Here is a 27318-nt window from a genome sequence, read left to right on the forward strand (position 1 = left end):
GAGTGTTTTGAACATTCTGTCCTGAAATTTCTTCAATATCCAAGCACATATACTTCCACATATGTACGTCTACAGGTGTGTTGTATACAAGTTGCATCTGTATACTTGAAAGATTTAAAAAAGACAAAATTACCAATATTTAATATGCAGATCACATCTTGATTACCTGACTGATTTAATTCATTACTCATATGACAGTGCACTGCTACCAATATTGGAATTTCATACAAAACTTCATGCACCAGAAGACACTAAGACCTAGAGTAAATCTGCAGAGTGTACCTAGTTTGAAATTCCTGCATTGGGGCTTGATGATTGTGTTTATTAAGTTCCTTGTTAAGCAGAGAGTGCAAACCAAAAAGTCAACATTTAAATTTCCAGATGGACAATTATGGCATCCCTCAATGACAGTAGACATCATACTTATTTTCATATAATTTCACAAGTGCCTATTTGTAGAAGTATGCCTGTATGGCAATGGTCACAGGCTGGTATGTCAACACAGGTACATATTAGGTTTGGCCTTGTATGGCTACATTGTATTTTTCTCCTGGAGCAGCAGTGAAGTTCTGAAGCAAATATGACAGTCTTCAATTGCTACCTAATGGTTTCTTTCACTTGATAGTTTTGGCGTGTACTAGGTTGCCTTAACAGGAAGTTGAAGTCCTCTCCAAGTGCATATCAAGCTTTTATGTAGGCTTAAGCCTACATAAAGCTCCAATAAACCTTTTGCAATGTTCAGCTGTGGGTCAGAGTAAATCTAACTCAACAGAAAACATTAAAATCACACATAACATAGATGCATGGGCCTAATGACCAAACACATTGCTTTAGTAATGTTTCCTTTGAGTTTGCCTATGCAAACACTAACTATACTACCTCATACTTAGCTGCAAACTTGCATGTTACTGATTTTCAGCATGAAATCCAAACCTATAGCTCTACTGAGTTCATTGCATGAGAGTAAACACTACAGAAGCCATCACTACACTGCAGCTAGTTAAGAAGGTTTCAGATACTTTTGCAGGTACTGCTTTATTTTACTTCTTGGGAGTTCTGTGCATGTGTTAAATTCCTACACTTTGACATTTGCAACTTTTATAGACATAACTACAAAAAGGCTTAGCTGAATTACCTGCACTTAGAATTCTGAATGCTGTTAAACTTCATGCAAAGGAAAAGCTTATTTGTGCTCTTCTTCAAAGAAAGGTTAAACAAAATCACTACACAAACTACCATTAACACTCAAAAATTAATAGCTTTAAAGTTTAAATTAAATGTAATATAGATGCTACTATTATCTTCACTTATTATTTCATTGCTAACACAGCTAAGGCTACTTACTGCTGAATAAACAAAAATAGCTACAGCACAGAGTGTCACTGTGGTTTTTGTTTGGATTTTTTGGGGGTTATGTGGTTTGGGGTTTTGGGTCTTTTTGTTCTGTTTTTGTTCTTGTCCTTTTCAGCTTTCACCACCTTATGACTTTTTTTTAAATAGAGTCAAATAAACTAAGAGGCTCCTCATGTGAAATAACCATTCATCATTAATACAGTTGAGATTCCATTTCTATACCTCTCCTTCAGATACCAGTTATGACTCAGCTTTATATAAATTCTCAATACTTTCTGTTATTTTCTTTATTACAGAACAGCTCACAGCCACATCTTCAACCAGTTGAAAAGCATGCATTATGCACCTCTCACCCTGACTCATAATATCATGAACATTACAGGAACATAACTTGGTATTTTGCTCACTAGATATACTGTGAAGCAAGTGAGATTTTTTTTCTTTTTATGAAAGCAACATTATGCTATTCTTCAAACTTCTTTTCAAGTCATCTTACTCCCTCCAAAACCATGGACTGCTATGCAATACTTGCTCTCAGTCAAGTATTAACATGTTCAAAATTCGTAACTACATGACTAAGTGAGATTAACAGCCCTGTTGTTCAGATTCTTCAAAATCGGTCACAATCATGTATGCAAGGACTACTCACACAAGTACCTAACATGTCCATATACCCACCATCTGCATGAACATGATCACATACACTTGGTGTATCTTTTCTGAACATCTAGATTTCCAAATTACATTGATGCACATACAGAGAATGTCAAGCAATCAATGAATCAATAAATAAATAAATCCAAATCCAGTTTAGTTAATGCTGTTCATAATATGCCACATGGCATCAAAGTTAGTTCACTTTATATTCCCATGCAATACAAGTAATAACTTATACTCTGGGTGACAAAGTGGTATGAATGGCTGCAAAATCGTAGCTAATCATTTTTTATGTATTTGTGTAACCTTTTTCCTCAAGACTTTTACTGCATCAAGAGAAGTGTGGCTAGCAGGTCAAGGGAGGTGATTCTCCCCCTCTACTCAGCTCTGGTGAGACCCCACCTGGAGTACTGCCTCCAGTTCTGGAGCCCCTACTACAAGAGGGATATGGACATGCTGGAACATGTCCAGAGACTGATGATATTTCTACCGTTGAATCAGGTTTATGAACTGGAAGAATTACCATCAAATTTACTAGAATTCTAATCAACTTTACAAAGCTCTAAGTGGCAATTTTAGCTTTTCTTTGATTAAAGAAAGTGAAATCTTTACATTTAGTCTGATATCACAGTAAGAAGAAGGCTGTGGAGGGACTTAGATATCAGGTAGTGATAGGACTAGGGGGAATGGAATGAAGCTGGAGGTGGGGAGATTCAGGCTGGATGTGAGGAGGAGGTTCTTCACCATGAGAGTGAATGGGCTCTGGCCAGCCTGATCTAGTGTGAGGTGTCCCTGCCCATGGCAGGGGGGTTGGAACTAGATGATCCTTGTGGTCCCTTCCAACCCTGACTGACACTATGATAATGTTTACATTAAATTCTAATCTATTACCCCAAAAAAACCACAACGAAACCACACAACCAAAACCAAACAAAAAAAACACAAAACCAAACAAACCAAAATAAACAAAAAACAAACAAAAATTAATCCAAATATAGCTCAAACAGAATACTGTTAACTTTTCCATTACATTGTTCCCTCTCCTCCTTACCTTCTCTGGCGGTGCAGAAGGATGAAATCTCTTAGCACAAACTAGAAATGCATCAGGATTTGGCTTGCCATGCTTCACCTCAGGGTCATCTCCCAACACAATATGATGAAAAAGAGCAAAGAAGTCTTTGTGCCTGGTTGTTTTCATCTGAAATGTGGCTTCAGCTGAGCTGGTGGCAACAGCTATGGGTACATTGTGTTTGTGTAAATGGCGGATCAGCTTATCAACTCCTGCAAGACATACATATACATTTATATATATATGCAAGTATATTAGTATTGATATAGAACATATTTAGCAGTATTTCAACATTGTTGTTTTCAATCAGTCAGTGTAGAAGAAAATTCTTGCTATATATGAAATGTTCCTGCTCCACACAAAAATCATGGAACACTCCTCAAGGTATGTATTTGTTCTGTCATCAAACAATGCTTTCTCAAAATATGCCACAAACATGTTCAACATCATTGCACAGATACACTCACTAGAATTTCATTAAGTAATAACCCTGACATCATGCATGTTTATTATTTCAAACTCTCTGTAAGTAAGAGAGAAGCACACAGGAGAACGTTTGCTTTTATACACAGCTATGCTCCTGGAAAAAACAAAACAAAACAAAGAAATGCAGTCTTTTCACTGAATGGTATAGTTTTTGTTTCTGCAGCAGATACCCAACTGGCTTAAATCAGCCCCTAAGAGAGTTCAGTTTCTCTCTTTTGCAATTACTAAAGCAAGTAACACTGGGCCAAGAGGGGAGCTGTCAGTCTCAGTTGTTAATAGCAGAGCTGCATCTATTCATGCTGTGAACCCAGAGTAATGAACACCTCAAGCCTAATGGGTAGACACTTCAATTTGATACAGTCTTCTAGGGAAGGTTAATGCAGTCAACAGTGAAAACACAACAGAATGTGTAGAAGGAAAACATATTTCATTATTTGGTACAAGTGTTGAGTCTCCTGTGCAGAGGTTTCAGTGCTTCTTGGCCACAGCATTCTAAATGCTGGATACCTCTTGCAGACAAACAATTACCAGTGTCTAATGGAAAACAATGGATGTCTGGGTCTTTACCAATTCACGGGAGAAAATTCTTCCATTTTTGTAAAGCATTTCAGCTCTGATTCTTGGCATGAATTCAAACTGTGCTTGGCACATGATACTAGATTCAAGCAGATAAGCCCCTAGCTGATTTGGACTCTTGGAAGCAAATTGTGAGCAATTCTTTGTCTTCATCTTCCATCTGCTTGAATTCTTATTCTATTTTTCATGCCTGGTTATACTAAAGCTATTTCCTCACTCCAGATTTACTGTCATACTTGCATCTCGTCCCTGCTCCTCCAAACATTCCTACTCCTGTTAATTCAATTCTTGTATTTGCCACCGCATCATCTCTGATTTACATTCCCCATGTGATTCAGCCTTTATGCTCTATTTTGACAAGTTTGTAAATAACAATCTTATCTACAGTATTTTTTCCCCAAGTATAGTCACATGACCATATGTGATAAGTAATAATTATCACTGATAATACAGTGTGTAGATTAGCAAATAATTGCATTAACTAGCCCATTCATCTGGAAATATGACCTGTAGATGCGGCCCTCTGCAGATTTCTTTATTCTCCATAATCTAATCAACCAATTAATAACTGACATTTACACCTCCATGCTTGTATTTGGAGACAGTCTTTAAATTATAAATACAGATATTACATGTGTATTTATGTACTACATCCTACATGTAGGATTCCAGTTGGACAGAAATAACAAGTGTTATTCCCCCACTAATGTCAATGCATCACCCATTGAACAGCCTTCCTATGCCCCCTTAAATGGCTATATACTAGCAATATGCAAGTGCTCAATCCTCTCACTGAAACACAGTGCTAAATAAAAGTGGTGGTGTTTTATTCCAGATATAGATTATTAAAAATTAAATATTTCATTTGGAAACATGTGATACAAGTATTAAATTAAGATAGCTTAGTACTTCCATTAATGTAAAGCAGCAGCCTAAACATGTCTTTTTAAAAAATAAAATTCATATACTGGAAAGAATGTATTCTAAATAATCTCAAAATGATCTCACTATAAAAAAAAAAAATCATGTGTGTAAACAAGTTTAAAGATTACATTAGAAGACTTTTCCTGTGCCCTATGCCCTTGCTATGATACAGTTGGTTTTCTCTGAAGTTGTGCTCTTTTCAATTAGCTGATCTTCCATCAGTGCCGCTGCATCACATTTTTAGTTCATTTGAACTGTATGTTTACTCTACATTTCTATTGGACTTAGCCAGTCACAGAAAAGCACTGTTACAGAAATGTTGTTTCTCTACCTTCTCTCATATTCCCTCTGCATATGCCACAGTTTCAGTGTGTAAAGTTGTGTGTGCTTCTTTTGCTTTTTCTTTTTGGCTTCCCTGGTTACAAGGAAGATAAAATGCAGCTGTCCCTAATAGCTGCAGAGAGCAAAAATTTACATTATTCAGAAAATGCACTTAAATAAAAATATGCCATTTAAACAGTGCATATCTGCATATGTGTAAACATAGCAAAATAGTTCGGAAAAAACTATCGAGAGGAAAATCAGCTGCATGGAAAAACATTAAATTGTATATGGAAGAATTGCTAGTATAACTTCACAAGCTCAAGGCAGCAGCAGTTGAAAAAATATTTTCATCACAGTTATTTCCTTATAAAAGCTATAGATCAACAAAAAGCTATAGATCAACAAAACAATTTATTTGCATCAATTACTACCAATATAGTTATAGATGCTTTGCCAGCATGGATTACTGACATGATTATTGCACCAATAATTTAGCATATAATTCTTCACTAGAAGGTATTCAGTATTCCTAACGTTGGAAGGACCTCAAAGATCGAGTCCAACCTGTCACCACAGACCTCATGACTAGAGTAGGGAGGACACTACTGCCCACTGCAGGCTTGAACTTGTGACCTTCCCATTAAGGGTCTGATGCGCTACCAGCTAAGCCACCTGAGGGGGTTCTTAGTTCTTGTACCTTTTTTACAGAGAACATAAACAGAATGGATAGTGGTAAACTGCTTTAAAGATCTGTAAGAAACTTTCCTTTGCATATACATTGTCATTATATCTCAGATAACTATACAGATTTTTTTTTCAATCAAATGAAGACTTTATTTACATCAAAACCAATCAAATAAAAGTTTACATTACTCTAAATGTTATGATAAAATGCCAATGCCTACTGGAAAAAAAAAACAAACAGGTGAAAAGAATTGATAGTTTAACTTTGGGAAAAGAATAAAACCAAACCAAAACAATAGAAAGGAGCCATTTTGTGTAAAATCATAGATGCGTTTTAAAGGGAGAGATTAGTACTTTTGTTCAGAAAGCTGAAGCAAAAAAAAAAACCAACCAACCAAAAAAAAAAAAAAACACCACCTTAAAAATAAATAAATAAATATTATCCCCCCATTAGATTCCCAATATGATGCGTGTTCTCTTTACATTCAGCTGAAATCACAGGGAATATTCAAGTGTACTTGAGTACACTGAGACACGTGAATGTGTCCAGAGAAGGCCAGCGAGGCTGGGGAGAGGACTTGAGCACAAGCCCTATGAGGAGAGGCTGAGGGAGCTGAGGTTGTTTAGCCTGGAGAAAAGGAGGCTCAGGCGACACCTCATTGCACTCTACAACTACCTGAAGGGTGGTTGTAGCCAGGAGGGGTTCAGTCTCGTCTCCCAGGCAACCAGCACCAGAACAGGAGGACACAGGCTCAAGCTGCACCAGGGGAAGTTTAGGCTCAAGGTGAGGAAAAAGTTCTTCACTGAGTCACTCACCATTGGAATGTGCTACCCAGGGAGGTGGTGGAGTCACCATCCCCAGATGTGTTCAAGAGGGGATTGGACGTGGCACTCAGTGCCATGGTCTAGTCATGAGGTTGAGAGAGACTCTCCTGGTGTGACCCAACAAGGATAAAATCACTTGCTGCTTGCTCAGACAGTATGTGTTGGGCAGAGCCACTGGAAGGAAGGTGCAAAGACCATGTAGGAATCCTGTCTACCAATCCTGGATGCAAATCACCTTGTGATTGCATCATGATAACACTGGGCTGCAGCTGGCCTACAACAATGGCCCAAGGACCCAGCCACCACGCCTTCAGGGCAAGATAATCACCACCCATCAAGTACCCTGGAAAGGGTGAGACAATGGATTCACCACCTGTTTCCTGATGTGTAATAAGTGTGTGGACAGGTAGATGGAGAAGGAGGAGGCAGAGGCAGCCCGCCCTCCCCTCCCCCCTCCCTCCATCCAGACCTCTGCCCAAACACACAGGAATACACAGACAGATTTCCTGGGGAACGATACCTGGATACTTACCTAAGGATGTTTCCCTGGCCCCTGATTTCCTGAGGGACAATACTTGGACACATACCTAAGGACTAAAAAACTGTATAAAAGACTTGAGCAACTACTGGCAGAGCAGAAGAAAAACGGAGAACCGAAAACACAGAAGAAGGACCATGCCGCTGAGAAGGAAAGCAGGAAAGAAGGAATAGCCCGGGACAATGCTGCTCTGCACATTGGCCACAACAACCCCATGCAATGCTACAGGCTGGGGTCAGAGTGGCTGGAGAACGGCCAGGTAGAGAGGGAACTGGGGGTGCTGGTCGATGGTAGGCTGAACATGAGCCTGCAGTGTGCCAAGGCAGCCAAGAGGGACAATGGCATCCTGGCCTGCATCAAGAACAGTGTGGCCAGCAGGAGCAGGGAGGTCATTCTGCCCCTCTACACTGCACTGGTTAGGCCACACCTCGAGTACTGTGTCCAGTTCTGGGCCTCTCAGTTTAGGAAGGATGTTGACTTGCTGGAACATGTCCAGAGAAGGGCAACAAAGTTGGTGAGGGGTTTGGAACACAAGCCCTATGAGGAGAGACTGAGGGAGCTGGGGTTGCTTAGCCTGGAGAAGAAGAGACTCAGGGGTGACTTTATTACTCTCTACAACTACCTGAAGGGAGGTTGTAGACCAGCCGATGTTGGTCCCTTGTCCCAGGCAGCCAGTACCAGAACAAGAGGACACAGTGCCAGGCTGTGCCAGAGGAGGTTTAGGTTAGGAAGAAGTTTCTATATAGAGAGAGTGATTGCCCATTGGAATGTGCTGCCCGGGGAGGTGGTGGAGTCGCCGTCATTGGAGGTGTTCAGGAGGAGACTTGATGGGGTGCTTGGTGCCATGGGTTAGTTGTTTAGGTGGGTTGCATTGGTTGATGGGTTGGACACTATGATCTTGAAGGTCTCTTCCAACCTGGTTTATTCTATGTATTCTATGTAAAAGAGGCCATGGAGCCTGGAAGAAGCAGACTGAACCCTCTCTCCATGTCCTAAGTTCTGCCTGCTACAACTCATGGAGCTGAAGAGGCTGCCCAGAGGACCACATCTCTTCTCCAGCCAAAGCCTCAGCACCATTTCTTTACAGTATCTCCTGCAGCACCTTTCCTCCACAGACTCAAACTGTCCTGGGGGTGGTGAGAGGTGTGGTAATATAATTCCTTTCCTCTTCTCCCTATTCTCCCTCTCACTCTCTATTCTCTCTCTCTCCCCTTCTGATCCATACACTTTATTTGTGTAATAAACAGTCTAGCTGTTGATATTTTGGCCCCGTTTGTGCCTCTAATTTCACAACATGGGAATATTCAAAAAGAACTGAGTCCCTTTCCCTCTCCGGACCAAGAGGGTGATAGGTTGGACTTGATGATCTTTGAGGTCTCTTCCAACCTTGGTGATACTGTGATAATATATTGAAATCAACTGTCAAAATAAAATTAAGACTTATACTGAACAACAAAACCCTTGGCCTGTCACTTCTTCCTTTTCATTGACTAATACAAACACGTACAGAAAAAGTTCAGGAAACCAAATAATGCTACATTAAAATGATCTAACAATAGTACCTATATGTTTACTTATCTGCCATTACAAAACTATTTTCCAGAATATTTTTTTTCCAATTATCATGTTTTATAATAAAATGACATTATTCATTATGAATTGAAAATTAGCAATACATAACTTCTAAGAGCTAATTTAAATTGGTGGAAAACAACAGCAGTTTTTATTTTCCTTTTAGCTTTACACAAACACAAGCCCTGTGTCATATGTAGTTCTTCTCAATGGTGAACAATATGTAAATTTTGGCCTCATTTTATTCCATATACATTCAGATTTTTGTATTATCCCTTGCTTTGTGTTTGTCTGCCACTGAAAGAAACACTGTTGTTATCTTGTATCACTTCTGGAACTCCAGATTCAGACCTATTTCTTGCAAGATGCCTCCAGACAAATGTAAAGAAAATATAAAACTCAGTTACGCCAAACAGACAGTTAGTTAATTACTCACAGCTAGTCATACCCAGGTTGGGAGTGCTACTGCTGTGTATTAGAAGCTTTGGGGTGCTCTCATGCGCCAGGCACAGCAGGTCCCTTTCTTAAAGGCACAGCCTAAAACTGTCACAAGTATTTTTCATGTAGTTTGGTGTGCTTCAAGAGTTGCAAGCCCACCGGAACAGCACTATTCATTATCTACACTTGTTCTCAATTCCCACAGCTTAGCTGCTGTGAAGGTGACAGTGTGACAGAGGTATGGCTATCCACCACTTGGCGTAACTGACATTAATCTGATCAGACTATGAAAACTCCAGATCCACATGTTTCTTTTTTGTTCTGAGATACTAAAAGTACTATCTGCAACGGCATATTATCTTTTCACTCAGCTAAGTAAGTGGAGGTGCAAACTAATAACCTACTTCCCAATTTGGAAAGTAATTGGCTATTAATATAGAATTCTATCATCTTATCTTATTGCTCCCTAAAAAGTACTACAGAAGCTCCTGCAGAAACTCTCTGTTAACCAAATCAATAATTTAATTTTGGTCTGGCATATCAGACCATACTGACATATCCCTGGCCATAGAAAAAAAAAAATGTTAAGTACTAAATTTTACAGAATTTGGAACCTCTGCCAACTGTGTTGCAGACAGGTTTAGGCTTTCAGCCCTTTAGGACAACACAAAGGTAAAATTTTTTATATCAGCCAAACAGCATCATTCCAAGTTTGGAGCTAGCTACTGATCTATATGCATTATAGCCTCACAGAGCCTAGCATGGACTCATTTCCATTAAAATAATAATAGCAAAGCAAACAAGGCAGGAAATCTGTTTAAGAGTTAACAGTACAACATGAATAAAGGAAGGAAACAATAGTTAAGCAAACTAGAATGCTGGTTGAATGGAACCATTCCATTGAAAATTGAACTTTCTGAGGTTTATTGGTTTGGTGTTTTAGCACACCTATATACATGTATAGGTAAACATACATAGGTATGGTTTTCTTGTGTCTAATTATTTGCTTCCCAGCAATGCGGTACTGCATTTGCAGAAACAGAAAGGCTACTATTTTGCCCTTGAAGATAGCAATGTCAGTACTCTGACAGAAATATTTATAAAAAGTAGCACAAATGGCTGTCCTGTCTTTTTACCAGTATCATCATGGATTAATTCTTTTCTGCAATGAAATCAAACCCAGCCTTTTTTAAGATTCCTTTGGAACTGAAAATAAATCTATGAAAAACTCTCAAACAGTCATTGTAAAATTCCACACTAGAAACAGGTATACCCTCTCCATAGATCAAATCTGGATTTTGACCACAGTCTGATATATTGAAGCTTGTCAATCAGTTCAACTATACTGAAATACTCAAAATTCCATCCTCAACCAGAATTGTTACACATTAAAGGGAATGGATGTGATATAGCCTGTCAAAGAAGGAACTGCTTTGCCAATCATATCTTTGTACAACATCCATGCCATCCTTAACAATCACTGACATACCTGTCAATTACTTGATCTGGGAATTAACAGTTATAATTGTTGTCACAAACACGTGCATAGCTCCTATCTCAGAAACAAGTGTTTCTTTGCTTGAGTCACTTTTTCAAATGTCATTGGTCATTACTCAGCATTGCTCTCCACCAAAACCAGAAAAACCTCACCTGCTTATAAACTGTCAAAAGATTGCCGGAGCCTCAGCACATCCAAGTCATCCTACACTATTAATAAATGACCATTAACTTCCATTCAGGCTCAGGTTAGGCAACACTAATCCCAGCTGAAACAACCCATGGGTTCATACACTTGCCTGCACATTTATAAGTGTATTTGTGATTAAACAAGTCAGATTATGTTCATACCCAAAGAAAATTAACTTGCTGAGTTACACAGATGCCAACAACAATTAAAAATTTTCATGCTCATTTACCTAATCTTTTTTCTTCTTTTAAAACATATAGGGGAAAAAAAAACAATTGTTCTCTGAGTAAAATAAAGATTTTGGCACCCTTTAACAAATAAAATATTTCTTTAACAGGTAAATAACAGGCAAACTTGAGTATAACTTCCTAAACAAGAGAATGATGAAACCACTCTATGGAAGGCAAATTAAAGAATTCTGCCTTGGTTAGCATTTAGAACATACCTGGCATCAATTCAGCAGTATGGAATATCTCCTCCTGCTTCATTTTACTTTCATGTAATAATTCTTCTTTGGTTATTGGAAGATCTAGAACATCTCGAATAATCTCTGCCCCCTCAAGGGCTTTTTTACCCATGACCAATGATTTTACATCCCAGGTATAGGTCTTTCCAAAACGACCACATATCTCTTCAAACACTACTGTATAGAGACGCTCAGTATCTGGGGGAAAAAAAAAAAAAAAAAAAAAAAAAAGAGTAGGATTAAAACCATGTACAGCCAACTAACAAATCAAGTTTTACAAGAAGGACCACATTAATGGTCACAGAGTGAACTGCCAGGAGACAGGGCATAACAAAGTGGACAAAATTGCCACTCTTTATTTGCCAAGGGGAAAGCTAGACTTCTAAGATCATCTCATAGCTATCTAGCTATTTCAAGATGTCACTGCTGTCATGACTGAGGATCACAACAAAAAAATATCCATACCTGCTCTTTCATCATCTTTCTTTACTACACAAGTTAGCAAGCAGCGTCTTAATTAAAATTCTCTATTTATTCTCTGCATGAGAAAGAAAAGAAAGAAAGGAAATTTGGTACTTGAGGGATGTCATTACATATTCCATGTAAATTAAAAAAAAAAAAAAAAAAAGAGAGATTTAATTATTTATGAGTGTCTTTGAACAGGAAGCTTCAGAGTGCCTTCAAAGGCACTACAGTCATTATTACAGTGCTGCTGGCACCTCTGGATTTACATGTGATTACTCAGGCAGAACACACCCACTTGTATTTCCAGGGCGTTTCCAGCAAGAGTAAACTTCAGACTGCATTTTGCCAGTAAAACTATCAGTTTCTATGTCAAGGGTGGTTTTAGTTCTGAAACTAGTATTTTATAAAATACAAAACAGAGCAAGCTTTGATATAGATATTGTGAAAAGGACAGACTGAAGAAAGAAACATAGAACCCATGGCTACAATATATGCAAAGATCTTCCCTGTGGTCTGACACTTAACGCTTAGCCCAGGAATATGCTTGTCCTGAAATCAGGAGATAATTCCAATCTGAAATCAAATGAGAAACATCAAGGCCGTTTCCCATCATTGCACCTTCCATCATGTGAGCACACAGCAGTGCAGAAGACATGCTCTGCTGTCTGTCAAAGCACTCTTCTCCACGTTTCTCTTCAGTAACTAGAATTGACATTGAGCCAAAAAAAACAGCTAAAGACCCAGTATACTTGTCCAGCTAGCAGATCCCTCTCATTACAGGCAATGCATGTTTTTGGCTTGTTCAACTACACAACTGAACCAAGTCTTGGAATGTCCACATAACTGAGAATAACTGGGTATCAGCAGTACATTCACCACAATACCAAACGGTATGTGAATTGCCACAGAGTTTTGGAAACACCACAGCCAAGATAAAACACATACACCTATCCACAAACTTAGAAAGTTTTGTTGGTGGTTTTGGTAAGGAGTGAAAAAGAAGAAAATGAGAAACTAATAGCCTCTGAACAGTAAACTCAGAATCAAACAAGGAATGTCCTCTCAATCCAAAGAAAAATTCAAGATAGGACTACTCTCAATTTATCATTTACAGCTCCATGTCAAAAAATAAGAAATAATACATTATGACAACCTACTGAAACATAAAACAGCTTTATAAAAAACTGATTATTAAGGGAGCAATAGACTATATCACTGAATAAAGCATGGTGCACAGTTCATTCCCCATTCTTTTTCTATCCTTACTGTTTCTTCCCCTGGGAATCTGAGACCTTCACCTTAGTTTAAACCATCCAGAACCAGTGAAAAATTAATGCTGAAGGTTTCTGAGTTGGCAAAACAATCAAGGGGGAAAAAAAGAAGGAAAAAAAACCACACACAAAAAAAAGACACAAACCCAGAACATTATTTAGTAGAAAACTATCTTGCAATTTGTGACAAAAGGTCTTGTAGTTCCCTCCCAACCTAATTACATTCACACGCTCGTTATTGAGAAAGCTAGTTGAAAAATGCATGAGTATGCTTACTCATAATTGCTGAAAGCACAAATAAAACCCCAGTTTAACAGCAAACCTCAAAATCAGTTATAGGAGCTTAAGGAAGTGAGGACGAGGAAGACACACAACTGAAATTATGCACAAGAGCCTAAATGTTATAGTACTAATCCACAAAGTGAGATTTTTCAATCTATTCTAATGCCCAAGCCTACTTCTCTAATATACCATGAGATGTTTATCTGCAGGCATATAACATAATAGCATAAAAAAAAGTGACATAAATTTATATGCTTGTATATCAAGCATATAAATATGTGTATCTATACATATATATATAGTGCATGTGTGTGCATAGCATTGTGCATTAAAGGGAAAAGCAGACTTCTAAAGAATAGAATTCATGAGTACCAGCCAGTGAATACAAATCAACCCGGAGCCTGTTGATTTAAGAGCTCATTAAAGGGATATTGGTTCAAACCTCTTAGCAAATTAGGCTTCCCCACAGAAGAGCAATAGATGTGTTCTATTCTTTGCTGTAGAATTCCCCTCATTCCTTCCAAAAGAACACCCTTAAGAAGTAAAATGGTACCTGAATGTATCACCTTACAGAGACACCCACTTCACTGATTTCATGCATTTTCTACTAAAATTTTTGTGCCATGCATGAATTTCAGGGCATGTGATGCTGATGTACCCAACCAAGCGTTAAACAGTCAGGCCCATCCAACCAAATGAAATGCTACTGTGGTATTCATGTCTTCTACCTTTTGACTGATCTATTCACATAACCAGTAACATTTAAGTTAATTATATTGTTTCCTGGAAGTTAAAAGAAACAGCAAGCACCAAGTAACAACTACTTTAAAATAATATGTCAGTTATAAAGAGTAAGTTATTCAGTAAACCATTTTATGGAATTGATAAGCTATAATTTCCAATGACAAAGAACTAATCACTAATTACTGAAAATTAAAATTACTGCTTCCAACATGAGTAATGATTTGCAAGTCATTATATTTTTGATTAGCACCTGGAAAAATCCACTGAAATGATCCATTATTCATTTCAGTAGAAAGCAAGTAGAAGTCTGTTTTGGACCTTTACTTTTTGCAAAATTCTTTTCTTTTTCCTTTCTTGTACTAGAATATTAATGTAAGCACACACCAAGATACACAAATATGTGACATGCTGATAGCTTCACTAAGTCCAGAGAAACACACTGCCACTGGTTAACTCAATCAAATTGCTGTCAGTCTGTTCACCCTTCTATGGTATGAGACAACAGGAATTTAAGTTATTGCTAACAGGCTTGAAAAGAAAGTGAATTTGGTGCCCAAAAAATAATAGCTTAGAACTATTCCAAATTGGGTGTCACATACTTGCCTCTCTGGGCTTATATTACTGAGAGAATTTTTCAATGGCAGCTACTGAGGAAGCCGATTTCTTATTTTATATGCCCCAAAACATTTTACTTCGATAAGGAAGGGAAGAAGCTTCTGAAGAAATTAAAAAAAAAAAAATAGTATATATTAATACAGCAAGTATATCTTAATGCTATCTTGTATTCACATATGCACCTCATCCTTTTATCCCCATTTAGAGGGGACTATTTCACAGGGAAGTGAAAGAAACAGTTCACAAACAAACCACAGAAACACTTCTGATATGGAGTTGTAGACAAATACTCAACCACCACCACAAAGCAGCACATGAAAAGGAAAAAGAAGTCTCTCTCTCAATTCTGGAATCAACCTTGAAGTAGTAGGTCATATATATGACTTAATCCAAAACATTCTAAAACTACTTATTAAACACCAACTATGTGATATCAGCTCATTAGTTTAAAAATGGAAAAGCTGTTCATTCAGAGATGCTGCTTGATCTGCTTGCTTAGGCATTCACACAGACCATTAAAAACAGAACTATGCCAACGGTAGTTGACAAAGAGCCTACACAATCCTGCTTTTTGGGCAGAAACCTATGGCCAACAGAGATGTATTATCTCAAAATGTTTATGACAAGGCCTGAGTCAGGTAACAGTGACACCGTCATTAGCATATAAGCTACTATACCAAGGCAATGGGATTATACAACAACTGTTCTCATCCAGTGGAGCAATTACTAGCTCAGGGAAGAACAGATTATACTATGTTCACAAGAAAGTTAGCCTTTCACCAAGGTGCTCTCTCTTAATGCGCTGCTAACAATTCATGGCAGCAGTTCTTTGACCTAAAAATTGCAAACAGGGTTAAAGTTTCTTTTCAAATGAGATGTTCCAAGGCACTTGGATAAAACTACCACACAGAGTAGATCACAGGATGTTAGGGGTTGGAAGAGACCTCTAGAGATCTGTGAGTCCAATGCCCTGCCAGAGCAGGACTATATAATCTAGTGTAGGCCACACAGGAATGCATCCAGCTGGATCTTGAAAGTCTCCAAAGAGGGAGACTCCACAACCCCTCTAGGGAGCCTTTTCCAGCACTCTGTGACCCTTAAAGTTCTTCATGCTTAGGTGGAACTTCTGTTCTGTAGTTTACATCCATTGCCCTTGTTCTATCACAGGGTAGAAGCGAGGCTATCTCTTCCTTTCTGACACCCAGCCCTCATATATTTACATATATTTATTAGTTCCCCTCTCAGTCTTCTCTACAGACTAAAAAGCCCCAGGTCTCTCAGCCTTTCCTCATAAGGCATATGCTCCAGTCCCTTAATCATCCTTGCAGCCCTCCATTGGACTCTGACCCTCTTGAACTGGGGAACCCAGAACTGGATGCAATATTCCAGGTGGGGCCTCTCTAGAGCAGAGTAGAAGGGGGGGAAGAACCTCCTTCGATCTGCTGGACACACTCTTCTTAATGCACTCCAGGATCCCATCGGCCTTCTCAGCCACAAGGGCATATTGCTGTCCCATGGATAACTCATCCACCAGAACTCCCAGGTCCTTCTCCACAGGGCTGCTCTCTAGCAGATCACCTCCTAACCTGTACTGGTGCAGTTTACTATTCCTTCCGAGGTGCAGGACTCTGCGCTTATCCTTGTTGCACCTCATTAGGGTCCTCTTTGCCCACCTCTCCAGTCTGTCTAAGTCTTGCTGGATGTCCACACAGCCTTCAGGTGTATCAGCTAAGTCTCCCAGTTTTTATTGTCAGCAACCTCGTTGAGCAGACACTGCCCCCTCATCAAAGTCATTGATAAAGATGCTGAACAGCATTGGACCCAGCACGGATCCCTGGGGGACTCCACCAGTTACAGCTCTCTAGATGGACTTGGCACCACTGATCACCACTCTTTGCACTCTACTGTGTAACCAGTTCCTAATCCATCTGTTCTTCTATCCCACACTTCCTGAGGTTGCTCACAAGAATGTTATGGGAGACAGTGTCAAACGCCTTGCTCCAATCGAGGTAGACTACATCCACTGGTCTCCCTGCATTTACCCATTCAGTTATGACATTATAGATGGCTATCACATTAGTCAAGCACGATTTCCTCTTGGTAAATCCATGCCGACTCCTCCTGATAACCTGTGTGATGGAATAGTTTGGAGAAAGGAGTACTGTTATTTAAACAGAACTGAAAGATTTATTAACATCTGTACAAGTTCCTTTACTTTTATCCAAGGAAAGAGCAGTATCTATAATGCATACTTTATTATTCCTATGATCTTGTACAACACCTATTTATTGGTCACCTTACAACCATCCATAAGTACAAATATAGTCTGAATGACACAATTGCATGCTGCACTTACTTCTAAAAAAAGAATGTCATGAAAGAACAAGGTTTGCAGGAAAAGGTACTGATAAGCACTATCAAATCAGCTGCCAAGTCAAGAAGATTGAAACAAGATGAGGATTTAAAGTATTTAGTGAGAATGTTTTCTAGTATAAGTAGATCAAATCTCAGTTGGGCCTAAACATAGTTTGGTTTTGGTTTGTTTCTTCCAAACCAAGCCTTCACAGCACAGCATGACTACTTTAAAGAAACAGGAGGGCAGAAGAAAGCTAAATGTAGGATCTAACCCAGAAAGACTGAATGGGTACTAGAATTATTTTACTTTAACTCCTTTGAGATACACAGGAATAACATGACAACATCAATTAAACAATTTCTTGTACATTCAATTAGAAAACAAAGCAGAGAACTGAAGCTCACAACTTCAGTATGTGAGATACTATGAAGAGAAAGACAAACTTACTATCTGCTGAAGAGTGCTGTGGTAGATTTAGGCTATGCCTTTAAAAATTTTTCAGATCTTGAGCAGAAAGTAAAGTGTAAATAAATCACTATTAAGTGTAAAAAAGAAAATAATGGTAGTTCTACATAATTCCATTTGAAAGGTAACAGACTTAAGCTAGTAATGTAAACAATTCCTCTTTCTTCTTGCTTCCTCAGGCTGGGAGATACAAACTGGCTTCTGCTTGACCTTGGCTGCATTGTTTCAGCTAAGTTCTAATTTCTCTATTCCTTTCTCTTGTCCCTTTTATGTACAGGGAGGTAACGGGGGCAAGGAAGGAGAAGCTACTAGCTTTCCTGGTCTTTGACCAGGGGGTCCTTGTGCTGTTTGTTAATTGTATGTACCTGTAAATACTGTAAACACTGTGTATTTTGTACATATGCATTGCATTTCATTGCAGACTGTAGTTTTGCTTGTAAATACAGCTTTCATTTGCTTCCAAGTGAGCTGGTCTGGCAAATTTAATGTTGGGTGGGAATTTTCAACCCACCACAAGTGCACAGAGGAAGAGAGTATTATGCCTTTCTTTTCATTCAATGCAAATACAAAAAACATTTGGCTCAAATAGTTTTGTGGTTTGAGCCTTAACTAGAATTTAAGAGCTCAGATGGCAGCAAACTCAGAATTCCTCCCTGTTCCCCCTTCCTTTTTCCCTGATAAGGAAAAAAAAAAAAAAAAACAAAAGGAAAGAATGGCGGGTGGGGGGAAGGGAAAATGGGAAAAAAATAATTTGGAATTGGTTTGGAAGTAGGAGAAGTAAATTTCTTTAAACAAAAAAAAAAATATATATATATATATCAGTAACATGAAAGGTTTACAAGGGTAAGGAGCAAGAATGAATACAAAAACATACAAAACGAAATTTCGATGGCCTTGTATCTCACTCGATGCATATGGATTTCAGTAACTTAGAGAAGTGTGGATGTGGCAGGGAAGAAGACCAGGCCCAACCACATGGCAGAACCAGGAGGCTGGCAGCAGCTGTTGGTCCTTTCAAACAGGCAAGGCAGGAGCAAAGAGGCAGATGGCTGCCACGACCTTCTATTTATAGTCTTGCTGGACAGGAAGGGGGAGTGGAACAGACCAACTTAGACCCAGGGGACCCCTCCTCCTAGGAGGGAAAAACCAAGTCCACCTGGATCAGGTTTCTTTTGCCCCTGGGAGAAGCAGGGTCTTGCAACCTTTCCCCCCCTTACAAAAGAAGGATGAAGCAGAAAATATGCATCTATTCCATGCAGAAGTACAGTATTAGAAAAGGTTGTGGGTGAATTTAATAATTTTGTATTATTGCCTGGGGGAGAGGCAGGTGGAAACAGAAAGATCTCAGTAAAGAGCAGCTTTAACCAGTAGAATCCATACAGGTACCAGCTACAGATTCCAAAATGTTAACTCTTAAAGCTGAGAGCTTTGGTTAGGGAAAAATAAGGTCTAGTAAGAAAATTTTGACATATTTTTAAGGCTTTTTTTTTTTTCTTTGACAATTTCAGAGTTACTGAGAAGCCACTCATGATCTTAACAGTTGTTTTATATGGAAGAAATCCTCTCCTTCATATACATACACACCTACAAAAAGGCACCTCTTGTATCTCTACACCTTTATCCAGGACTTACAAGGGTTTGTAGAACAGTGGAAATTTCCAAACTGAAATAATATTAATTTGAAATATTTTCAAGTCTGTAAAACAAACACGTACCTAGAACAAAACATAATTATCATATCAGAAAGCGTAATACTACAATGAGCACTTCACAGACTTTCTTCTATTTATTAATTATATTTTCAATAAAACCAATACTGACAATATATCCAAGGAATGATGTCCAACGAATGAAAACTACAGGATTTAGAGCATAGTCTTGGAAAAAAAATTAACAGAAATAAACATACAAAATTTCCAATGCTATGACACTTCCCAAGACGTCATCAGGACGCAGCAGTTCTCTAAGAGACCATGATGTCATATGAAAACTGATGTAGAAGTATATTTGCAAGTAAGTGTAAGCATTGAACTCTTAGATGCTGTTAACACAATAATGAATTCAGTTACTTCTGTGCAGTCAATGATTTTGAAAGCCATAGGCTATTGCTAAACCCTGGGACCCAGAAGCACTCAGATCATATGGTATCTCAAATCCTATCCCAACTTATGTGGACTGCCTGCTCTCTCTACTACCCAGCCTTACACAGGAAAATAATGGTCTGCACAGCAGCAGTGATGCTATGGCAGACTCCAGAAAGCTCTCTTCTCACAACTTTTCAAGGATCAGCCTGGACAGGGATGGTTGTTTGTGACAGATCACAGCCACTCAGAAATTTTGTAGTGGTGTAAGTGGGAGGTTTTTAGAAGACGCAGTTGTTTCTAAAGGTAGGAAAACTCAGGTAACGGGCAGGTAATGAACAAGCTGAAAGTTCTTTAAAACTCTGAATACAATTAGCTGGCAAACCCCAAAACCTATTTTTCACTCTTAAGAAGACTCTAGGTGAAACTGCCATTTTATCTCATTATCCTACAGTGTTTCCAAATGCACACTTGCAATTCCTACTCTCTGTACCAAGATCCAAAAAAGAGAGAAGGGGAATAGTTCAGTTCCTTTTTGGAAAATACAAAGCTATAATCAATGATACACTATGCAAAGTCAATGGTGATTTAAAGAAACTAAATTTTACAATACTGTACAATTTGCAACTGCCATATAAAACTTTAATGTTCTAGAACACAGAGAACCTTAACAGCAACACTACTTCTTGGTCTTTACTCTTAGATGCCTTCATTCATGGAAAATGAAGACATTCAAATTAAAAATAGGAGAAAGATAAATATCATACAAATATGATCTACAACAATAATAACAATGCAAGTTACCAGGCAGCAGAGTAGCAACTAGAGGTACTACACCTTAGTGGCAGAAATATTTTCATTTTCCTGAGATACATTTCCCGTGAAACAATGGTTTTAATATTTAAAGAGTAGAAATTTATTGCATGTGATACATCTTTGCGGCTCCATCTCCCCTGAGCCATAAAACAAAGAACGTTTTGTTAGTCCAATAACAATATAATGCTACAGAAAGGATTCAGTCCTAGCATAAAAAGATTCACCACTTCACATGGCATAATTTTTTGCAGTAATAGTCTTCAAGCAGAATGATGATATCATTCAAGGGTTTTGTCACTCCACAGGCTTGTATGGGTCTACTCGTTTGCCCTGAAGAGACAGGTCATGTATGTAAATTATAAAACAAAAACAGAATCTTTACCACAGAACAATTCGTTCAAATGAAATTATGTCTCATTAAATTCTCCCACTTCAGACCACCTGATTCACTGTAATCTCAATTATTTCATTAAATACATTATCTTCCATTTCATTCTTCCAATATTAGCACAAATTTTTTTCTCTTCCTAAAAATGTTCCCAAATGACCAGGACCAGCATCAAAACTCAAGATGCTTTCTCTGATGACTGGTCAGCAAACAAATAAGGGTCTATTTGTCTGAATACATAGTCTGTGGAAGTTTACATGATGCCCAAACAGACCAGTTAAAGCAGAATACAATTTAAAAGACACAATGTTAAAAAAACATGTCCTAACATAAACAGGCAATTTGCAGTATATGGCTGCACTGAATGAGAACTTGAGTGAACTAACACTTATGCACAGCTGACAATCAATGCCCAGGAGTGAACAAGAAGGCTGAGCTCCCTGGCAGCAAACCCAGTCAGTCCCACACCTGCAAGCACAAGACTGCTGCAAAGGACAAGCACGTATCCGTCTTTGGAGAGCTGAGGTTACACAGGGTCTGCTGGAACTATTACTCCAGGTCAGAGAACACATATTAATAAGCTGGAAGAATGAGACACTGTGTAACACCCTATGTGTTATATAATGACAAAGGTCATGAGTAGATATCTATGGATCCTAGATAAAAATACTGGTCTGACAAATAATAAACTGGGCTTTTCTCTCAGTTGTCCTGCATTATGCTGAGATAAACTGCATGTGAAACTTGCCAAAAAAGAACCACACACAAAGGAGTTTTCAAGAACCAGGAATCACAGAATCACAGAACAGCTTAGGTTGGAAAGGACCTAGAGACAATTTACTACAACCTTCCTGCCATAGCCAGGGATACCTGTCAGCTACACTTGGTTGCTCAAGGCCTCATCCAGCCTAGCCTTGAACACCTCCTGGGAGGGAGCACAGGGGACACAGGAATCCTGGGGACACTGAGACTGCGCCATGGGGACATTGAAGTGGGATTATACAGATGTGCCATGAAGAAATGTCTTTTGTCTCAAAATCATTCACATGTTGTGTTTTGGTTCAAAAGTCAAAATATTTATTTCCTATAAATCCCTCAGAAGCCCAGCTTGTAATCCACCTGCCTTGGACCTTTGACATGCTGCAAAGGAAGGACAGGATTGGTGCTGGCACTCAAACCTGTGCATGGCAACGGAGCAGGAACATCACAGTGGCACAAGAAATCTCTGCTTTTTCAACAATGTTTATTACAGTAAGAATTAAAAAAAATATAAAAAAAAAAGTTATGGAAGAATAGCAAATATACATAGATATAGCAAACAGCAACAGGTACCAGCAACAGGTGTGCAACCCTTCAAGAAGCAAAATATTGCCCCCCCCCCCCCAAAAAAAAGAAGTTGTCAGCCATTGAAAGCAGAGCCATGAGAAACAAACATGTACTCCTCACTATTAATTGAAGGAAAGGAAAAGAGAGATAAAAGGATCAGTATGGTTTTCTCTTGTGTGGTGAAGAGGTTATTAAATTTATGAATATGAGATATAAATTATGAAAATATTTTATTAATTATCAAACTATTAATAACCGATGAATCACCAACTTATATACATGTTCTAGTGCACGTTCGTGAAATAGATTCCACAAGTGGCTTAGTGTTATGATTATAACTTAACTGAACTAGTTACAGACTATTTCTATATTTATATAACAAAGGGTGCGGTTCCGCCACTTGGCTACTAGATGGCGACTCGACGGGACGCGGGCGGCTTTTGGCTATACACAGCAAAATTACACTCTTTCTATGCGTCAGCGCTTACTCTGCTAGACGCGGATACTTTGAACTGAGTGCTAGTGCATGGAATGCACGTGAACAATATTCTATTCCCTCCAGACAACAGGGATCGGTCCTGGTCGGGGTCGGCCCGTGGGGTAATAATTGGCAGTGTCAATTAATTTTGGGTCAGAACACTGGTTTTATTGTAAAAGGATAAAGCACCATTGAGAGTCTGTCTTATTTATTAAGGTACAAAAACTACTTTGGTTAAATACTTCTCAGTACTCTTGTGGAAGCAAATGAAGGTCAGTACAGAAATACATAACTGAAGCAGCAACAATCAATAGCAATCTCTACACTGGCAAAAGAAAATCAGGTTGTCCATAAAAAAAAGCAATATATAAGAAGTTTAAAGGGAGAATATATTTAGCTGAATTGTCTTTGCATTGCCAGTTAACATAGCTCATGCTCTTTAAAAAACCTGTAACAATATTGTGAAAATTATTATGGTCTGTTGCCAATAAAAAAGAAACAAACAAGTTACAAATAATAGCAACAACCAACAAACATCCTTCCCAATATCAAAAATATAAATGCCAGTATTCAAGAATAAGAAAATAGAATAAGGGCAGAATTTTGCTGCCAAACTGTCCAACTGCAGACAAATTAAGTTATCCCTAAAAATTCCTCTCTCAAGAGCTCAATTAGCCAACTGACAACAAGGCTGTATGAATGAATTGCAATTACTCAGAACAAGAGCTTCCAGACTTGGGCCCACAATGGCAGTGTAACTACTCCCAGTGTGGAGAATAATAAATCCAGGGTTGTTAATGTTGGTTTTCTCCTTAAGCAAAAAGAAAATTGGAATGAAGCAGCTGGAAACGGTGTTATTATAAGGGAAAATTCTATGTGCCTTTTCTTTGTTTGAAATTAGGTTCCATTTATGATACCTTATTATTTACATTCAAAGCAAAATAACTGGAACTTCATGCACAAAACAGTGCACATAACCAACAAATATACAATCTTATTATCTACAAACAGATTTAAAAATGTGTATTTAGGCACAGAAATAAACTATTTTTTATAAATTATCAAACTGCTGTGTGTATCTTTACTAATCACTAAACAAAACCTTTAGACTCCCAGCACCTTCAAAGCACATCTCTCAACTTGCTAAATCACAGCACCACAGAATGTAGGGGTTGGAAGGGACCTCAGAAGATCATCTAGTCCAATCTGCCCATCAGGGCAGGATCCCCTAGAGTAGGTCACACAGGCACATGTCCACGCAGGTTTTGAATATCTGCAGAGAAAGAGATAGCACAATCTCTTTGGGCAGCCCATTCCAGTGTTTTTTCACCCTCTCAGAGTTTTTCCTTATGTTCACATGGTACGTTCTGTGCACCAACTTGCACCCATTGCCCACTGTCCTGCCATTGGCCATCTCTGAAAAGAGCCTGGCTCTATCCTCCTTAAACATTAATAAGGCCACCCCTCAGTCTCCTCCAAGCCAGAGACCCAGCTCCTTCAGTCTTTCCTCATACAGGACATCTTCCACTCCCTTAATCATGTTGGTGGCTCTGTACTAGACTCTTTCAAACAATTCCCTGTCCTTCTTGAACTGAGGGGCCCAGAACTGGACACAATATTCCAGATGTGACCTCACCAGGGCAGAGTAGAGGGGAAGGAGAACCTCTCTCGACCTATTAACCACTCCCCTTCTATTAGGCTCTCTATAGAACTGAGTGTGTGCAAGTCAGAAAATGAAAGCCATTGTTACTAAAAGTAGAAATTTAAAATATCTTTGGATTAATTTATTTAACAGATGGGTTTTTTTAGGTTTGGGTTTGGGTTTGGTTTTTTGGGTGGTTGGTTGGTTTAATGTTTGTTTTGTTGGGGTTTTTTGTGCTGTTTTTCTTCATTGGTGGTGATAGGGTTTTTTGTGTTGTGGGTTTTCTTAAAAAACTGATAATTTAGATCTGGTCCAAGTATCAAATAAATAAGTACCAAAAATACATTGCATTTGTGCACTGTGTGCAATATTAAAATCAAATCATGGACCTTTCAGCTTGGGAGATGTCCTCTGTTCACTTCCCAGGGCAAAAAAGATCATTGTTAATGCTGCCCACTGCATTTTGAAATATGGTAACCACTACAGGAATTTAAAACCCCCTGTTCTATGATGCTGAACTAAGCTCCGATCCTGGATTATTCTAACCACAAAAAACAGGCAATCATGTGGGTGGACAATTCGAAAATCAGTCATGGGAATAATATAAATTAGACTCCAGGTTAGTATGTCTGCCAAAATTTTCCTTGCTGTTAAATTAAAAGGCTAGTTTTCAAGCATATGACAAATCTTATTTAATCTATTTGTGGTTAATTCCCTATGATGAGACATTTTACCTATATGCAAAACTTGCTCAAGAAGCTTTTATGAGGTGTCTTCATATAAAAATATCTTTAATCTATTTGATTTTGCAGCAAAACAACTGAACTCAGGGGTAAGGAATATTTTTGTTTCCCTCTTCATTCCCCAAAATCAGACAGAAATGGAAAATGGCAAAAAAGTAAGTTTCTACTATCTAGAAGAAGAAAACAGACTTACAAGATTGCCAGTTTATAGCCTATGAAGATTAATTCCTGCACTTAAGCCATACTAGAGAACAATCTAGAGAGGACTGGTGTTTAGTTGAATTGGTGCTATTTCTTCTGATACAGAATAAATAGGGAGCTGTTTTAACCTCCCATTCACAATGTAAAGTAAAAGACAGCACGTACAGAAGCAAACTCCACATGGATCTCTCAACAGTTTTCCTTTAACTGCAATTTCCTAGGCAACATGTGCAATGAAATGGAAGCAAGAGTACATTTTTGACTTGTGACAATGGGAAAGCAACATTGGGAAGAAAGAAAACATGCCAAAACTCTTATGAATCTCACAACACTGCAAAATGAGTTTAACTGCAGGTTAATTTCTCCCATATTACAAATCAGAGATTACCTGTATAAGTAGCCATGCAGAGGCTGTAGCACATAAAAATACAACAGTCTTCTTCATACAAAAGAAACAGCAACTGCAAAAACAGCAGCTTCTGATCCCAACTGCCTAAACCTCCTCTCATCCATCTGCAAATGGCCAGAATCAGCTGTGCCTTGTACAGTCCAACATGCATTTGACTTATGGGAAAGGTATCTTGCATAAGCTGCTTCAAAAACCACCTCTCTTTTAGATCTGCTTGAATATGCTGACTTATCCTAGAATAGAATTAGAATAGAATAAAATAAACCAAACCAGGTTGGAAGAGACCTTCAAGATCATCGTGTCCAACCCATCAACCAATCCAAACCACCCAAACAGCTAACCCATGGCACCAAGCACCCCAGCAAGTCTCCTCCTGAACACCTTCAATGACGGTGACTCCACCACCTCCCCGGGCAGCCCATTCCATAGCGCAATCACTCTTTCTGTATAGAACTTCTTCCTAACATCCAACCTGAACCTACCCTGGTGCAGCCTGAGACTGTGTCCTCTTGTTCTGGTACTGGGTGCCTGGGAGAAGAGACCATCATCCGCCTGTCTACAACCTCCCTTCAGGTAGTTGTAGAGAGTGATAAGGTCACCCCTGAGTCTCCTCTTCTCCAGGCTGTGCAGCCCCAGCTCCCTCAGTCTTTCCTCATAGGGCTTGTGTTCCAAACCCCTCACCAACTTTGTTGCTCTTCTCTGGACTCGTTCCAGCAAGTCAACATCCTTCCTAAACTGAGGGGCCCAGAACTGGACACAGTACTCCAGGTGTGGCCTAACCAGTGCAGCATACAGGGGCAGAATGACCTCCCTGCTCCTGCTGGCCACACTGTTCCTGATGCAGGCCAGGATGCCATTGGCCTTCTTGGCTGCCTGGGCACACTGCAGGCTCATGTTCAGCCTACCATCGACCAATGCCCCCAGGTCCCTCTCTGCCTGGCTGCTCTCCAGCCACTCTGACCCCAGCCTGTAGCACTGCATGGGGTTGTTGCGGCCAATGTGCAGAACCCGGCACTTGGATGTGTTAAATCTCATGCCGTTGGATTCTGCCCATCTGTCCAGCCTGTCAAGGTCCCTCTGCAGAGCCTCTCTACCCTCCAGCAGATCATGCAACGCATTGGGTTGGAAAGGACCTTTGCATGTCATCTAGTCCAACCCCCCTGGAAGTAGCAGGGACCTCTAACTAGATCAGGTTGCTCAGAGCCCCATCAAGCCTGACCCTGAATGTCTATAGGTATAGGGCCTCCACCACATCCCTGGGCAACCTCTTCCAGTGTTCCACCACCCTCATCATAGAGAACTACTTCCTCATGTCCAATACAAATCTACCCTTCTCTAGGTCCAAACCATTGTCCCTTGTCCTCTTGCTGTGTTCCCTTGTAAACAGTTATACAGCTATCCTGTCATGCCTTCAGGTACTGGAAGGCTGCTATGTGG

At 39.2% G+C, this 27318-nt stretch overlaps 1 protein-coding gene across 7 annotated transcripts in view; it reads right to left on the minus strand.

Moving 5' to 3' along the window:
• PUDP (pseudouridine 5'-phosphatase) overlaps positions 1–27318 on the minus strand; it is a 104231-nt gene that overhangs the window by 72053 nt on the left and 4860 nt on the right. For all 7 annotated transcript variants that reach the window (XM_068141735.1, XM_068141770.1, XM_068141753.1 and 4 more), the window contains 2 exons: positions 11579–11797; positions 3062–3291 (listed from right to left, as the gene is read on the minus strand). In XM_068141735.1, the coding sequence (XP_067997836.1) occupies positions 3062–3291; positions 11579–11797 (449 nt within the window). The remainder of the gene's footprint in view (positions 1–3061; positions 3292–11578; positions 11798–27318) is intronic.

The sequence above is a fragment of the Melanerpes formicivorus genome, unplaced genomic scaffold (assembly GCF_026170545.1).
Source record: "Melanerpes formicivorus ecotype bairdi unplaced genomic scaffold, bMelFor1.0.p_v2 SCAF_1, whole genome shotgun sequence".
NCBI classification, from domain to species: Eukaryota; Metazoa; Chordata; class Aves; order Piciformes; family Picidae; genus Melanerpes; species Melanerpes formicivorus.